We start from the raw sequence: 17,953 nt of genomic DNA on the forward strand, positions 1-17,953 counted from the left end.
CGAAATTTGTTCTAATTAAGAAAACTTAAGATGTTGAAAGCATTATTTCATCTTGTCGGTGCTATACAATTTTTTTATGGTTGCTACTATGATTATTCTTACGTTAGAATACCAAGTACCGCAACCTCCGTGACTCCGTTTGGGGGAAAGTTCAAATACTTGACTTATTTAAATGCGGTAACCAATTTTTTTTTTATGATTATATTATAAACATAATAAATATTTTAAGATATTCTAGTAATTACTAATTTGTTTCAGATGCTACAAACTGTGTATTTCACTGTGGCTCTAATGAATGATGTGTTTGGTTCTAATGAGTCCACTTCATCGAATAAACCACTAATAAGACGATGCAAGGATATACTTTTTAGTGCACTAGCATTTCCACTATCATTGTTTGTAGGTATAACATTTTGGGGCATATATGCAGTTGACAGAGAACTTATTTTGCCTAAAATGATGGATGAGTTTTTTCCAACATGGTTAAACCATGTTATGCACTCTAATATTGTTATATTCACTGTTATAGAACTAGCTACCTCATTTAGAATGTATCCACGTAGAAAGGTAGGCCTATCAATTTTAACTACTTTTATGCTATTTTATGTAATATGGATTCATGTTATTTACTTTAAGACAGGTAGTTGGGTTTATCCTATTCTTTCCGTTCTCAATTGGCCAATTAGAATATTCTTCTATTTGTTCAGTCTCAGCTTAGTATTTGGTCTCTACATATTAGGTGAGTCACTGAACAAGTCTATTTGGGCTAAGGAGGTTGAATCTACAGTAAAATCAGGAAAGAAGAAGGCTAAGTAATTTTAAACTACATTTTACTAAAATATATTAACTATAAATTGATTTTATGATGATATGGATAAAATTGTCTTGTGTGATTATATAAGGTGTTACTAGTATGTTCTTAAGATAAGATAAATTGCTGTGGCCTGATAAAGATGCCTATAATAATTATAAACATAAATATTGAAACAATAATTTGTCTTCATTAACATATATATGGAAACACCTAAGAATTAAACTAATGTTGCTGGCTAAGAAAATAAGGAAGTCAAAAGGCACCCGTTTAAAAAGTAAAGCGATGTAGGTTTTCAGCTCTCTCTCAATAAATCAATTAGGGCTGAGGTAGTTCCATGTTAATTTGCTTGCTGAGTATAGCAGCCTTGTTGAGGCAGCCATATACAATAGTAATGATATGAGGCCTCTTGATCAGTTAACTCCAGTGCATTGCATATTGTGCATTTTATTACTTTTAATTGAATTGAAAGTGCATAAATTAAGCATTCCATATTTATTAAATATTATTTATTTCATTAAAAAAAGTGTAACATTTATTACAATAATTAATTAATTATAAATTTACTATTTATTGGCAAGGATTTTTTTTATTTTTGTATTGTTTTTATTACATTTTTTAATTATTTACTACAGTACTTTACTTGGCTGTCATGATGCCTCAAAGCAATAATATTATATTTAATACAGATAAAATAACAGTGTAATATATTTTTATCTGTACATTAATTAGCATGTAAAGTTTGTGTGATAAAATTTGTGAGTTTGGTAGCACATTTATAAATTATTGTTCTTCTTATAAGTAGTTTAGGACTGAAATTATTATTTCAGTAGATCCACTTTAATTGTGCACACTTTTTACCTAAAGCTTTAAGGAATGCAACAGAATTACAGTAAAATGTAATTATATTAATAATAAGCTTCACACATAGTTCCAATGTTTGAAATGTCTAAAACATAAATAATACCATAATGTACCATAACTTGTTTTGTTCATCTTGTGTAGAAGTTTATAATAATGTAGACTAATCACAAGTGGTGAAGGGCTTTTAGATATAATTTAATAAGTGGTCACAATAGCCTGGTTCTTATGTTATAGCGTCATTAAATTGTAACCTTTTTACATAAGAAATTGTATCTTAAAGGCTTTTTATTCCATTCATGAGTGGCCTTAAGTAGTATTACCAAATGCTCACATTAAACAAGATAATTTCATCGGAGTGCTTGTGGAATTGTCAATTTGCTTTAATCTTGTAATAGTACGTAGTAAATTAAAGCAATATAGTGTAATAAACTGTTTTTTCATATATTTGTGTGTTTTATTAATTTTCAAGATAAGGAATGTAACAAACATTATTGAAATAAAACTTCCTCATTTATTGCACTTACATCATGTTTTTATTAAATAAAACTTGTTATAATGTAAAATAAACATTGATTTCTCATGATATAAAATTGGGAATACTCTACTGAAACATGTCACTATATGTACGACTAGAATATTATGTCTTTTTTGACAAATTTTACACTACCTATTTGCTAAATTTAACACTTATTTCTATAATAATATATTATTAATCAGTAAAATGAAATGCGTGGCCGCGAGCTTGACAACATAACATTAGTTAGTATGTACTTCTTTATAAGCAAAAAAATTCGCCACTTATATAAATGCTAAAGCATAGCACAAAAGTACAAAACAGTTATAGTAGAAACTAATTTCATTATTATTCAATACTAATGAATATTTATATAACAATTATATAAGTTGATAACGTCATGAACCTAAAAAAAAGAATATATATATAATACAATTTCGCAAAATACTATAAGTACAATCAGAAATAAAAATAATACTGGGTGTGTGTTTTATACAAAATAATCACTTATGTGCGTACATTCAGAATATGTTAAGAATTATATTTCTATGAAATCTATAATACTATAGTAATTACAATAATAGCCATAATTATAGTCAATTAACTAGGTCCTGCGTTTATATACAGAGGATTTTTTGTGCACTCAATGCATATACCCATGATTGTTTTTATTGTTTATTAGATGCAAAAACGACGTCAGAAGAAAAAGATAATTAATATTATTAAAAATATTCTTTTAGTACAATTCAAACTAAATTTGTACAATAGGTACTAAAAAAACTGGAAATGGTAAAATTTGTGAATAGATAGATTATTATTTTAAAATATTTAGTTCAAAAGAAATATATGTGTGTATAGAATTTAAGTAAAGTCGGATACTGTAAATATATTTATAAATATTTTTCTTTTTAAGTACAATTTTATCGAAGTGGACTTAATACATACATATTATGCTTAAATTATTTGATATATTATACTATCCTGATAACTTATCTAAGACCCAGTTTACATATTATTATACATGTCCAATTATTCTTTTTTTTTAAATAGGATAAATAATTCAATATATTTTTGAATAATATTAAGTACAAAAGTACATACAATATAAAAAATATATACATATTTACTAAAAGGGGCTGAGTAAATTAAGCGTCATAATATTAACGGTCTTATTTTTTTAGGGTCCTAGATATGAAACTGGATTTTATCACATGATGGTCGAGACTTTACCGTGGATATAGTCCACGATATGGTGAAGCTACGTTTTTATTTTTCTAGAAGTTTTACTATGTCCGTTCTTCCAGCCATTACCGTGTGCCAGTTCGCCGTTCATTGATCGTGTCCCGAAGGAGGTCACTTTGCTTTTAGTTTCGTACAACACATCCGAGTCAGTGTCAGTTTCAGATAAGTCTTTGCTTGTGACTGAAAAAAGAAATGTTGATTACATTAAAGTTTTTTTTTTATTCAGTATAAATATCAACTAACACGGTTTTATTATCATAATTCGACTTTTATAACACAATTAGCATAATTAACATGCATGTTAACAGCAGAATTGTAGCACTAAATTATTTTTAATAAGAATCGAGTCTAATAACAGTTTTGTTCTCTTTTTTTTTACAATGGAATTTTCACATCATAAAACAAAACAGTAGTTTTAAACTGAGAAAGGGCACAGCAAACCGCACTGTTTTATTGGTACGAGTAGTCGCCTAAAACACAGACGGTTTGCGGGTTCGATTCCCGCTCTTTTTACTTGTACAATCTTGTTATTATCATAAAATAGCTGACAGCGATCGTTACTCATAGTAGGGAACATATCCGCCTACCCGCAGTGGAGTAAGTAGAGTGGTGGATTAAGCTCCAATTTTTCTCTTACATGGAGAAAAAGACCTAGACCGAGCAGTGTGATGTTACAGGCTAAATCGTCGTGACACATTTATTTGAGATACATAATCAGTGTGAGAAGGTCAATTTCCGAGGTCATTGATCTATGGCGTCACAGCTGATCTTTGGTGCGTGGGGTTTAAATTATTTCTCGAAAGGTTTTTTGGTTAGTGATTTTAAAGGGTTTTATTGGTGATATGTTGAGACATCGTAAGACACAGCGTGGAAAGAATGAAATACAACAATAACCCAAATTAAAGTCGACAAATTGCTATATTAACACTGCTGAATTAAACTAAGCATATTAAATTAAAAAAAAAATTATTCCTTGAAGTATGTTATTGTAATGTAAAGCTGAGTATGATTACTCATGCTCGCGACGCAGTTGAACGATGTCATGCATATTAGTCCGGTCAAATTAAACCAAAAAATAAGAGTGAAGTTACAACAAGCTAAAAAGCCGGAGGAAACTTTGGAGTATTTTTATAGTATTTTTAATGCTATAATGGGAAATTGCGTTCCCAAAAATCGTCTTAAATTAGTTCATCTAAGGTATAACTATCCTAAATGGTATACATTAGGTTTAATTAGGGATATACAATTAAAAGCTAAACATAAGCATACAAAATCACGAGATTCCGAGATGACTACGAAGCGTTTTCTTTTGTAGATCGCGAATTAAAAAAAATATTCATAGCGATTTCTTTAACTATCAGAATCGATTCTCAAACATATATATGACGCTTGGGAGAGATCACAAAATGCTATTGGTATATTTTGTGACCTATCAAAGGCATTCGATTGCGTGGACCACGGGATCTTATTAAGTAAACTTGAGTATTACGGCGTTAATGATAAAGCTCCTAATCTAATTGCTTCATATCTATCTAATAGAATTCAACACGTATCAATAAACGGAACGAAGTCTTCTGGATCTGTGCTAAAAATGGGCGTTCCACAGGGGTCGATTCTGGGTCTATTTCTTTTTTTAATATATATAAATGATCTGCCATTTTATGTTAAATACATTTGTGATATAGTGATATTTGCAGATGACACTTCTCTAATATTTAAAGTTGATAGGAAAAAAGTAAATATGATGACGTGAACGCTTCTTTGTCGCGAATTCAAGATTGGTTTAAAATAAACAACTTGGTTTTGAACGCCAAAAAAACCAAGTGCGTTGTGTTTTTGTTACCTAATGTCAAGCATCCAAATTATAATTTTATAATAAATAACGAGAGGCTTATTGTCAATGATACTACAGTTTTCTTAGTGATACATTTGGACTCAAAACTTCAGTGGAATTCCGTCCGGAATACTGTCTACACCGGCGAAGGTGTTCGAAACAGTCATTCAGGGAAGTATACAGGAACATGTAGCTTCGTATCTGTGCGACGCTCAGCACGGCTTTCGACTTGCGCGAAACACAACCAGTAATCTTTTAAATGCCCTGACGTTGATGCAGGGTTACAGGTAGATGCGGCCTACTTTGATTTTTGTAAAAAACGTCTTTATTTATTTTTGTCGATAGTATAAAATTACATAAATAATTTTTAAGAAAAGTTTACTAGTTATATTTTAGTTTTACAAACGCCATATTACACAGTCGTGTGATTGATATTACGTGATTTCCGTTGTATATTTTTCTTACGGTTAGTATCACATTTTTTTCAGTTTAGTCGCCCAGCCAAATATCAAGCCTGCCGTAAGGAACTTCGTTCCAAAAAAGGGAGAAATCGGTCCACGATCTTGGTGTTCAGTTTGATGCCAAATTAACATTCCGCGAGCATATCGTAAATATATGCAAAAAGGGTTCAAACGATTAGGGTTTGTTATTCGCACAGTTAAGGGTTTCACTAACATCAAAGCAATCTCTTTCCTGTATGATGCTCTAATAAGAAGTCACCTTGAGTGTAAATCGGTAGTATGGTCTGCACATGAAGTCAAATACAGTCTCATGCTGGAACGTATTCAAAATAAATTTACCAGGTTTCTTTACAGGCTTTATGGCTTATATCCCTTGTATCCCTTGATGTATCCAACATTTTTTGTATTGGGCATGGTTGGATACAACAAGTTGGAGACTAGGAGAGAGCTGGCTCTGGCAACGTACATTTTAAAATTATTCCGCGGTAGTGTCGATAATCCGTGTGGTATTGCAGTGGATAGTTTTGAGCGTACCCGATAGGTATCTACAACGGAAACGGCAACCGAGCTTATTTGCAGTACCCCACGGCAGAACCGAGCTAGTGCGCAACGGCCCCCTTGCTCGTTCAATCAGAACCCTGAATTTGGTGGCTGACACACTAGACCTTTTTTCTTGTTCGTGGGAGTGAATTCACAAAAGTTATATTGTATATAATATGTTATGAGAATTGAATTTAATGTTTTTATATTTTTTAATGTTACATGGTTTTTGTTTTTAGTATTATTTGTTTATGTCAGCTTATTCTTTTTTTATATTGTAGTTTGACTCTTGTTTTTTTTTGTCTCCTTTACTATGGTCTAATGAATTGGGTTATGCCGCCGTAAAAAAACATTCCGCGAGCATATCGTAAATATATGCAAGGTGTAAGGGGTCATACATTAATAACGTGAAGAAGGGGGGGGGGGTATGTTTTACAGATAATTTAAGTATACATTGCAGTTGTCGTAATTTTATATAATTATAGTTTAAAATCTCACCAGATATCACCTAAGTGGGGTAGGGGGTTAAAAAATAGGTAAAGACATGACGTGATTTATGGACAACCGCTGAGGCGTGGAGCGAAGAGGTGTGAGACTCACAGGGCTTCTCCTCGTGGTCGGCGACGGGCAGCAGGCGGTAGGTGGGGCGCGCGCGCGGGCGGCGCGGCGCGCAGGCGCGGCGGAGCGCGCGCGCGCACGCCCAGCCCGCGCCGCCCGCCGCGCACAGCGCCGCCACGCCGCACACGCTCGCGTACACCACCGACCAGTCTGAGGAGCGGTGACACTATGATAGCTTAAAATCCTACTTCATCACGTAAATAATCAAACTCTAATTTCTACAAATCTTTACGAGTAGGCAAGTACATTAATAGCAGGGTGCCAGTCGAAAAATGCTAGCGAGTACTTTAAATTAATTTTCACTCACCGCAGTCGGGCTGCGCGTCCGGCTGGAACTGCGTGAGCAGGCTCTGCATCCAGAAGGCGTCGCAGCGGCACGTGCGCGTGGCCTGCTCGCACACGCCGCGCCCCGAGCACGCGCTCAGACAGCGTAGCGAGCGCACGCGTCGCGCGCCCGCGCTCACCGCCGCGCTGCGCGACGCGCTCAGCGCCGGGATGCCGTCCATCGGCACGCCCTTCGTGCCAACAAGTCATAGAACACTTACAAATAAAAAAAAAAAAAAAAAAACGAGCCATATAAGCACGAAAAAAGGTTTTATTTCTAAAAAGTAGGTAATCAAATTAACATGTATTGAAAAGTGAAAATATGAATGGAAGCTGACATTCAACTAGTTGTTAAGCTATACTGTTGAACGTTATACCAGTAAACAACAAGTACATATGTATTTTGTTACACTTCAAGACCGACCCTCCACAGGAGCACTAGGCACCTTACTCACCACAGAAACACAAATTTAAAATATGAAAACCACAGAGAAATTAATTGGGAGCAGTATTATTGGTGTCAGATCTTCTGTATTCTATATAATAATTTTCAGGAGGAGGTTTGTTATTTCAACAAGAAATACTGCTTTCCTTAGAAATAAAATTACCTTCTCCGATAAAAAGTATATTATCAACGTGTTTCCAGTATCAACTTCGCCTCTAATATCAGTCACATTAATTGTCATATCATCTTTTAACAGCAAACTTATTTTTTGTACGAGAGAATCGAGCTGACTCTTGGTGAAAGTTGAGATTGGTACGTTGAGGGACATTTCCAGAAGTTTCATCTCCAACGGATCCGGTTTTACTTGGATGCTGACTGTATCTCTGTCAGATTCACCTTGATCATCCGTCACTGTTAGTTCGAAAACATATCTCCCCGGTTCTATGTCTGTTAGCTGAAAATATGTCATTCCTTAAATAAAATGTATGATAATTATTCATATCTATCTACTATTATTCTTTTTCTTTGGATTTACCAAATGTATTCCTAGTACAAAAAATCCATTTAAGCATAATCATTTTTTGGACATATTTTTAAATTTTTGATATGATATTTAAAAAAAGTTGTTTAGAATGCCCTGATGCGTGGGTAACACAAAAATAAAATCGTACAAATATTTCTAAATATTAGCACATTTTTTACCACTATGTTGGAAAATAAGCGTCTGAACGTCTGCAAATCTAAGTGCATCGCAAGCGCGTAATCAACTATACCCCTGTGTCAACACAGCATATCCTCCAGGAGATAATATCTTAGTCACCAGAAAAACGTAACACTACTTTAGAATATTATTACTTTTCTGTACCACAACTACCTCAATAGGGCTGTTCCAGATTTTGAGCAAGATATTTTCCACTGTGACTTACCTCAAGAATATAATAGGATATAATAAGGATATTACTCTTACCATTAAAACTGGTTGTGTATCTGAATGAAGTATGACAGTTCCGGCTGCTAAACCGGATCCGGAGCGAGTCCACTTCCAAGAAACGATGCGGAAATCGTCAGACGATTTAGAACCATTGAGAATCAGAACCGATAACGGCAAGTTAAGCACTTGATCGCCGCCCGCGTCAGCTTTTGGAGGACTGTTTTTATCTGTATTGAAAATATTTCAGAAGTATAAGGTAAAAGTTACATTTAAAAATAAAAAATTGTAACGTAAATAAATAATTTTATTCTAAACATGTAATTAATAATTAAAACAATAAAATTAAAAAATGAATGATAAAAATAGGTGAAATTAAATACAATAAAAACTAAGAATTGTAGTCAAAACTAAATCATCCGTTTTGTATAAATTCATGCAATCATGCAAACTAAGGTGTAATAAAAAAAATATATACATTTACACTTCATTTAGTATACTAGCTGCCCGGACAGACTTCGTTCTGTCAAAAGTTGATAGTAACATTTATTTATTTTTTTTAGTTATAAAACCTTCGGTGGGCCTTAAGGAACATATAAAAAATAAATTAGACGAATTGGTCGAGCCATCTCGAGTTATGCGCTTCATCAAACATTCATTTTTATTTATATAGAAGATAATACATACAATTACATACCTACTGTGTGTGATGCAAATCGAAACTAAAGGTGATATATAAATATAACAAAAATAACTGAAAAAAATATCAAAGAAAATTTTACTTTATTTATATAAAACGAAAAATTTATTTTTGTGTCGTACTAAATTCACAAATTGTTTGTGTTTGACTCCTTCGTGTGTACGATAAATAATTGTGCTAGATGAATATATTTAATGTGAAGACAATATAAAGTTATAAATATGCATTAAAATATATACAAAAACAGTTATAAGAAATTGAAATAAATTAAAGATGGAATAAGTTGTAAGAATTATACAAATGATTAAAATAATGTAATTAATATATTAATGATAAAATGGTGCAGACAGAATTTTACAGACAGTTCGTGATTAATATGTACACATGTAGGTATATTTAAAAATAGAACAGAAATGTTAAAGGTTCTTGAGAATCATTTCGAAATTTAAAGTAAAATTATTGGACTGTAAGAATTATTGCCAACGTTAGTTAAGTCGGTTTAGAAATTTTTGTAACTTTTATTCAACCTTAATTACTACACTATGTCTACATATCTTGGAGACTATAAATTATATTTTAAATAATAATAAAAAAAAAACAAATATTAACTATTTTAATTCATTATAGATTAAAACTTACTCTGAGCGACGGTAACGGTAACATTATCGGTGGCGGAGTTACCGTTATCGTCAAGCACGGTCAACGAGAAGACGTACTGCCCTTTTGTGAGAGCGGTCGCGTTCGCGATCGACTCGTTAAAGCCCACAATGCTAGAGTTATTCGGGCCGGAGAGACAACGCCACGTGTACGCAACGATACGGTGATCGTCGTGAGACGCAGAACCGTTCAAGATTATCCATGTTTGAGGTAGCGATATGAACTGCAATTACAGAAACGAGTGCCCTAATTATCTTCATATGTCACCTATTATTCGATAGAGATCGCTCTATAGCTATAAGGCCAAATTTTCAGATTTTTTCCCCCGACTCAAAAAAGTTGTGAATTTTTTCCTTTTTTTTTGAAAATGATAGAACTTTTTAAAACATTGACCGTTTGGGAGCTTTTTTTTATTGTGTTTTCAAATGTAGTTTAAAAAAATATATGATAAAAAATTAAGAAGCCGAAATATATGAAATATTTTGGTTTTTTCGAAAAAGCCGATATTTCTCAAAATCCGACCGCTTTTTTTCCAAAAAACTAACTAATTTTGCAATTATTCCTGCTAATTTGAAGATATGACGACAATTGCTTTTAACTTTTTTTTTGGTTAAAAAAATTAAATTTTGGCATATTTTATACAACTGCTATGAAATTTTTTTGATTTTCTAGTATTACTTCAACGTTGAAGATTCAAATTTTTTTTTAGAATTTTAATTTATCTTCCAAAAAATCGTTTTTTTTAAAGTAAAAAAAAAATCCCTTTCCCTTATTGACGTTACTTTTCACCTTTATGAAAATTCTTTTTCTTGTACTGAAATGTGAGAACTTCGTATCATTCGTGTCATGGAGATAATTTACCTGCTTTGTCTTAAAAAATTATAACCTTATTAGTTTACTAAAGTTACAAATAAAAAAATCTTAGTACCCTTATTATTTTTTATAGATAAAATTAATATTACATGAAACAAATTGTGGGAGAAGATAAAATGATGTAGATTGATTTCTACACATGAGAAGCAATCCAACACCACTATTATATAATAGAATAAAGAAAATAAATTATAGTTTGTTATTGTAATTATACAAATTATGAACATTTGAATAAAGAAATGTGTAATATTAATTGATTATGTAGGTATATGTTATACTTTATTATATACATTAATTTCAATTTTATATATTTATACAACATAATATTTGATAATACATTTTTATAGTCATGCTGTTATTTACCCTTTATATTAAAACAAAATACAAAATTGTCATGCTTTTACCTCATTTGAATAGATTGGAACATAAGTTCGAAAAACCTTTTAATACGGGAAACCAGGCTTTATAGGTATAGTATACCAGAACTGAACTTTTAATTTGAAAATCAAGTTAAGTATAGTGCAGCAAAATAGATCATTTAATATAAGAACCAGGCTTTAGGAGATCATAGCAAGACGTGCTACACTATAGTATAGCAAAACGAATCGTAGAACACGGTACAGCGCTCACCTGGTCGGGGCCCGCGTCGGCGACGGGCGGCGTGTTGGTGGGCGGCTTGACGAACACGTGCACGTCCGCCGACGACGTCTGCCCCGACGAGTCCGTCACGCGCAGCACGAACGTGTACACGCCCTCCGACAGGTTCGACAGCTGCGGGGAATGTTATCGTTGTAGAAGTTACAACTACATTGACTGCATCGCATTCAGGCTCTAACATCCCACCGCTGCGCATAGGCCTCTTTCACCATTTAGGATCCTCTGATCTCTGATCTTAGGTGTCCTGGGGGATCTCCCCAGTAGGGGTTGGGTCGGCAATGCGCTTGCGATGCTTCTGGTGTTGCTGGTGACGCTTACCATCAAGTAGATCATACCAGTACCATGCGTTTATTTGCTGCGTTATTTTTGCTACTAGTGTTCTATTTACGAAAAACACGTAACTTTTGACTAAGCTACTGTTTCTATTTGACTGATTTTTTGTATATTGCTTATGTTTAGAATTAGTATGTATATTTGGTTTAATTTAATATTTATGAATTTTATCTGTTCTTTATCTACACTTCTCACTTAATAAAATATTAATAATTAGTGACTCAACTCTAAGCATTTCATAGAAATTGTAGATAAATAAAAAAAAAGCGAAAAAAAAAACTGAATTGTTTACCTGTAGGTACGGCGAATGTGTGTTTTGCATATCCACAGCTTTGTTTTCGTCTTCAGCGGACTTGGTCCACTCCCAGGAGGTGATTTCGTGATCATCGGTTGACAAACTTCCATTAAGAGTCAAATTGTTGTTTGGCAGATAAATTATCACATCTTGCCCTGTACATGTAATAGATAATAGAATATAAGATTAATTCATTAACAAACTAATAGTGCCTTGAGCTTGAAAATCCCAAAACATTGAAACAAATAATTAATTAGAGTTGAGAATATCTAAGAAGAACAACCGCTCTGGTGTAACGGTGCTAGTAGTCGCCTAAAACACCCGACAGTTCGATTCCCGCTCGGGCTTTGTATAAATATTTCTTTCCGGTTCGGATGTCTGTCCTTGTGGGTCTCCCGACCATGCCTCGAGCATGTTAAGCCGTCGGTCCCGGTTATTGTCATAAATACCTGATAGCGATCGTTACTCATAGTACGGGGGGATATATCCGCCTACCCGGAGCGGAACAGCGTGGTGGATTAAGCTTCAATCCTTCCCCTAGATGGAGAAAGAGGCCTATGCCCAGCAGTGGGATGTTCAGGCTAAATGCGTAAGAACATTTGGAGTTGATCCTGTTTACTGCTAAAGAGGTATAGATCTAATTTTCGCTCCCGAATGTATAATGTTTATAAAAACAGTTCATAATGAAAAACACATATCTATCAGTCTGTTATCTCAAATTTAAATTAAATTACCTAAAGAACAGACTGTCTGTGTGTAAAACATATTTATTCATAATAAACGAAAGTCTGCATGTTGTTCTAGATCACTCATAAAATAATGTTCGGCTCAAAGGCTCACTGATCCCCTCCCCCCTTTGGTCACTTGCTTTGGCTGTTGGGCTAGTGATATTAGACATAAAGTGTAATTTACAGCTTTAAGCTTAAATCAATTACCTGCATTAGCTTCCGGAGGATAGTCCGTATGATTAAGTACAGTAATATTAGCAGTGGTTGAATTCTTTACATGATCTGAGTCTTCTACTGTTAATTTAAATGTGTAGTTTCCTGGCTGTTTTAGATCTTTCAAGACCAAAGTAGGTCCATCTTGTAGTGGCGGTTGGTAGCCGATTGGTCCCGATGTTAGCTCCCAATGCCATGATATTATTGCGTCATCATCCTAAAAATAAGTTGTTGTGAATGAATCAAGTATTATCAGTATTACAAGTATTTATCTTGGTTACAACCTAACTTAAGAATGACTTTACCAGTTTTTTCTCTTTTTTTGACCCGGGGGATATCCCTAACATATACCCACGGCCAGGAGGAGCCATGGGCTATGTCGAACTAATACCCCTGGAGTGTTGCTTCTCCCGCCTGGGGTGGGAACCACGGGGACGCTGAGCACTTCGGCGATCCCGGTGGCGTTTGCCCAAACCAGGGCCCATCGCATAAGTGACCTCCGAGAGGCTACCTCGAACACCAAGGTTACCTCCCTCCTCGGGACCGTGCAATGCCGGCGATAGATCCCCCAATCTATCACCGGCTGGTCCGCCATTACGGCACGGCGGCAGGTTAGCCAGGTAAGCCGTGCGCCGCCGAACTTTTCTTAATTTCATTCAACTCTTTTTAAGTTACTTTTTAAAAAGTACTATGATATTTACCTTACTAGCACTCCCGTCCAAAACAGCCCCAGAGTTAGGTAACTTTACAGTCTGAGATTGTGGCGTTATTACCACCATTGGTGGTGTGTTGGTGCGTTTTGGAGGAAGTACCGTCACATTGGCAAATGCCTCTCCATAGGAATTTGATCCATTTACCGTAACCTTGAATCTGTACTGTCCCTCTGTGAGATCCGTTAAAGTAACTGTTGCACCATTTTGATTCATATTGCCTAAAAATATTGACAACAAAAACTTATACAGTAGAAAAACATTACTAGACAACATACAAATCTTTAAAAAGTAGTTACATTAATTGACTAATATTATAATACGGGTAGTAGGCTATGATGTACAATACAGGTAGATTTTTTTTTTGAGAGGTCAAATTTTTGTTATTGCTGACTCTACCTTAATTCCGGTGCTGCGGTAAGTGTACTCATGCTCCGTACTGCGACTATCACGCGTTATTTTCGAACAAATTTACGTTTAAACGATCTTTACTGCAAGATCCAAATACGATCTGTCCACGTGGTCTTGGTCTGCCCTACCCCTAGAGTGTTTTTTTTTTAAGCCGGAGCCAAGCGTTACTCTAACCTTAAAGGTGGTAGGTTAATTTTAACCTCAAAACTTTAACCACGATATCTCTGTAACAACGGGGTTTACACGAAAATTTTTCCCCTTTTCCCCCCAACCCCATAAATTTCTCGCCGGGATTGTACATAATTACTCATCACACAATCATTTAAATTTACATGTCAACATTTTGAGATAAGTAAACTTCATTAATGTTTTAATTCTGCAACTTGCGTTCTCAACTCTGCTTTACGTTATCAATTATTTAGATATGAATTGAATACTAAACCTTGTTATTGTTATCATGCAATTTAATTTTACAAATGCTGATAATGTAAACATGCATCTACTTGTAAATTTTTCTATGTCTTTGACATATACACTAATTCAGCTTGGTGTTGGTTACTAAAAAAAATTGTTAAGTGTGTGTGGAAGTTTATTATAAAACTGTAGTTAATTTAAATTACCTGTAAATCCATTTTTAGGTTGATCCACTAAGGTCCAGACATAGTTGTAATGACTCTGAGTGGATTTCTCATCTGGTATTGTATAAGCTGCTAAAGTGACTTCATTATCTGGAAGTTGTACCTAAAAATAAAACAAAGTATAATTAATAATATTAAAAATTAATACCTATTTCATTAATGTTACTTTTAACAAAAAATATCTTCATTTACTTCTTTTGATGAAATTGAGACAGTCAAATTTTGTCTTGCCACTGGTTTGTCAGATTTTAAATCACTTCTCATTTCAGACATTAAGTTTTCACTTTTTTTAATTGACTCAATTGGTATAGTTGGACCTTTAGAAAATGGTCTCTGTGGAATACAAGCTCCTTGAGCATTCTCTTCTGTACCCATTACGCATTTACAAATACCACTTCGCATTTTAAGACCTAATGGTATACATTCTGAATTGAAGGGACAGTCGTCAGCTCCGACTTCACATGAATTTTTTTCTAGAAACCTTGAAGCCAACATCAGTTCATTGTCATTATTGTCTGTGTACTTGTCAAAATTTTGAGGTTCATCTTCTTCCATATTTGGTAGATTATTTATGAAATGTGTAAGAAAATTTGACTCATCGTCATCAGCTAGATCATTACGATGATTTGTAAATGAATACATTGTTTCATCTTCTGGTGAAAAATTATTATTTAACTCTCTAAAGTTTGACTGATCCAAAATATCAGACCAATTTTCTAAGAAAAAATATTTATCAGTTAGTATAAAATAATTAACAACTTATTAGTAAAATTATTATAGCAATTTTTAGAAACATATATAAAATTTTAATTCTAACAAATCTATTTCTGTGAGAGATAAGTTTATTTGTGTTACAAAATGAATAAAATATATTACAATGCTTTTATCAAATCATTTTATAATTATTATGATTTTTAAAGAGTAAATATTTTATAATTATAGCAATTACTTTGTTAATAAGCATATTTTAGTTACCATTAGGTAAAACTGGCTTAACAAGAATCATTGACACATGTGTATCCCATTTTCGGCTTGCAGCTCTTGGTAAAGGTAAACAGAGTTCATCACTAACACATTCTACATGGAAGCATCGAGACTCCACAATGAACACAATATTACAGGTATCAGCAAGACAGCATGCCATAACACACCGTCTTAAGCCTTTTAAATCAGTTTTCTCAGTGAAGTTTCCTGCTGTTAGGTTACCTATTATGTGAAAAGGTTTAAAGATTAATCTATAGTACAAATAAAGTTAAATGATGTAGAGATAAGTACACTTACAATCGTCTTAATATTCTATGTATGATTACTGTACAAAGGATATTACAAATTAAAAAAAAATTAAAAGGTATTATTATACAAATAAAAAATATTTAACTAGTTTCTATGTCACTGATACAAATAACTAAACTGATAAGAATAAAATAAAACTGTAATATAAATAATATATTTTTTTAATAAATAGATAAAATTACTATTTGTAGTTAAAAATAAAACGTAAAAAATGACCACATGACATGATAAAAGGGAAAAAATGTTGAAAATATACTTACCCACAGGCATATGGTTGTCAAAATTTTTGGGGTAAAGTTTGGGGCATTTATTATTTTCATTCCAAGTTTTGCTGTATAGTGATAGTGCAAGTTTTATGTTCACCACAAGAATCAAAACAAAAAGTCTTATTATTTTATAATTCATTATAATTAAATCTCAATATTGACTAATTACAACAATGGTTTTAAAAGCACTGCTATAGCATTACATTAAAGCAAAATTATCTAAACAAGAGGAAACAAAACAATTCAGGTCCGTAATATTAGCGTGGGTGAAGAGATAAAGTGGTTTAAAATTAATGGAATATTTTTATGTACTATTTATATTAAACAAATATACTGTGCGACGTATTGCAGTTTTTTTGCATAAGTTTCTTGTCATTTTCTAGCTGATCTTGACAGCATTGACGCAGTTGTCAATATCCATAAAGTAATTTTCAGATAATGATCACAGATAAGAATGGAAAGTACGTATTTTTTGCCCTAAACGACACGTATCAAAGCTTATGAAATAGGAGAAATTAATTGATCTATAGTTTTAAGTTGTCTTTTTTTACGTGGGGAAAATCCTTCAAGGATACCTTCCAGCGCGGGGTGCCAGAGGGTTATGTCAGACTCTTACTGACGAAAAAACCACCACGTGTGAGCAGTCGTCCGCCTGGGTGGGGCGAGATGGGGTCGGGCTAGCATTCGTCACCTCGCCCCGGGGCTTTAGGTTGCCCTAGTACAGCACGGTTGACTTCGCTAATACCAAGCTACATTCTAGTTGAAGATACAAAAGACATTATTGATGTTGGCGATATAAAAAGTGAAAAATTTCAATAATTAAATACTCTTATTAAGAGTGACCAAGCGAATTGAAAATTAGGTATCTAACGTAAACAGTTGGGTGTTGGTATTTTCAAGACCGGTGACGTGACAGCAACTGCCTTCTGTGTTCGTAGACGGAAGTACCTAATCAATACCATTAGATTAATGGTCTGCTTGTATGTCTCTATATCGTCTACAAAATAAGTCATTGTTAAAATGCATTTATTCTCTCGTTATGTTGGTATAAAAGTTTTATTCATCTCGATAAGTTTGGCTATATTATTACGATGACATTACCGAGCCAAATTTCATACTATATACCTTTTATACTCTTTGATACATACTATCCAAGTGTGCGTAGTAGCACCAGAATATATTCAAACTTTAAAGATTTTTAACAAAAAAAAAAAAAAAAAACTATCAGGCATTCTAAAACGAATGGGTAACACATTTTATATTTTACTGAATATTAATGAGCTTTATACGAGCTATACAAAGCTTGAAGCTTAATTATATTACTCTACTGCGTAATCAGGATTTTCGTGGTCTTTAAGGAAGGTAGGAGTTAAGACGAATCATAAGTACAGAGGCTCAGATCGAAAATATAAAAATTATGTGGTGTCATGGGATACCAGGTAGGAACGATGTTCCTTCGCATAGTATAGAAGCAATATAATTTGAAAAAATATGTTGAATTTTATATATATTTTCTAGTTCTTGATTTATTTAATTTTGTTGATTGGTTTTTAATTAAGTACATAAAATTATTTAGGAAATTTAGTATTTTAGAAAAT

General features: G+C 33.4%; 2 protein-coding genes across 2 annotated transcripts; one reads left to right on the forward strand and one right to left on the reverse strand.

Moving 5' to 3' along the window:
* The first annotated feature begins 30 nt into the window (after positions 1–30).
* Positions 31–853, forward strand: LOC123660687 (androgen-induced gene 1 protein-like). The gene is made up of 2 exons (XM_045595737.1): positions 31–177; positions 259–853. Exons 1-2 carry the CDS (start codon positions 31–33, stop codon positions 814–816), a joined length of 705 nt encoding a protein of 234 aa, XP_045451693.1. The 3' UTR covers positions 817–853.
* Positions 854–3,246: 2,393 nt separating this feature from the next.
* LOC123660083 (dyslexia-associated protein KIAA0319) lies at positions 3,247–16,775 on the reverse strand. The gene is made up of 14 exons (XM_045595192.1): positions 16,350–16,775; positions 15,772–16,002; positions 14,989–15,512; positions 14,779–14,899; positions 13,739–13,968; positions 13,032–13,254; positions 12,094–12,251; positions 11,442–11,582; positions 9,921–10,161; positions 8,621–8,811; positions 7,817–8,107; positions 7,192–7,399; positions 6,867–7,034; positions 3,247–3,611 (listed from the first exon to the last, which is right to left on the reverse strand). The coding sequence occupies exons 1-14, from the start codon at positions 16,492–16,494 to the stop codon at positions 3,448–3,450; spliced, it is 3,036 nt and encodes a 1,011-aa protein (XP_045451148.1). The 5' UTR covers positions 16,495–16,775; the 3' UTR covers positions 3,247–3,447.
* Between the last annotated feature and the right edge of the window lie 1,178 nt (positions 16,776–17,953).

This window comes from Melitaea cinxia, chromosome 15, assembly GCF_905220565.1.
Source record: "Melitaea cinxia chromosome 15, ilMelCinx1.1, whole genome shotgun sequence".
Classification (NCBI taxonomy): domain Eukaryota; kingdom Metazoa; phylum Arthropoda; class Insecta; order Lepidoptera; family Nymphalidae; genus Melitaea; species Melitaea cinxia.

Bases quoted from the DNA above. Each gene is read 5' to 3' on its own strand.
- LOC123660687 (XM_045595737.1), top strand. From the start codon at position 31: ATGTTGAAAGCATTATTTCATCTTGTCGGTGCTATACAATTTTTTTAT. The intron at 178-258 runs GTAACCAATTTT...AATTTGTTTCAG, and splicing joins ACTTGACTTATTTAAATGCG to ATGCTACAAACTGTGTATTT.
- LOC123660083 (XM_045595192.1), bottom strand. From the start codon at position 16,494: ATGAATTATAAAATAATAAGACTTTTTGTTTTGATTCTTGTGGTGAAC. The intron at 15,513-15,771 runs GTAACTAAAATA...ATTTTTTCTTAG, and splicing joins TAAGCCAGTTTTACCTAATG to AAAATTGGTCTGATATTTTG. The intron at 7,400-7,816 runs GTAATTTTATTT...GTTGGCACGAAG, and splicing joins TATACTTTTTATCGGAGAAG to GGCGTGCCGATGGACGGCAT.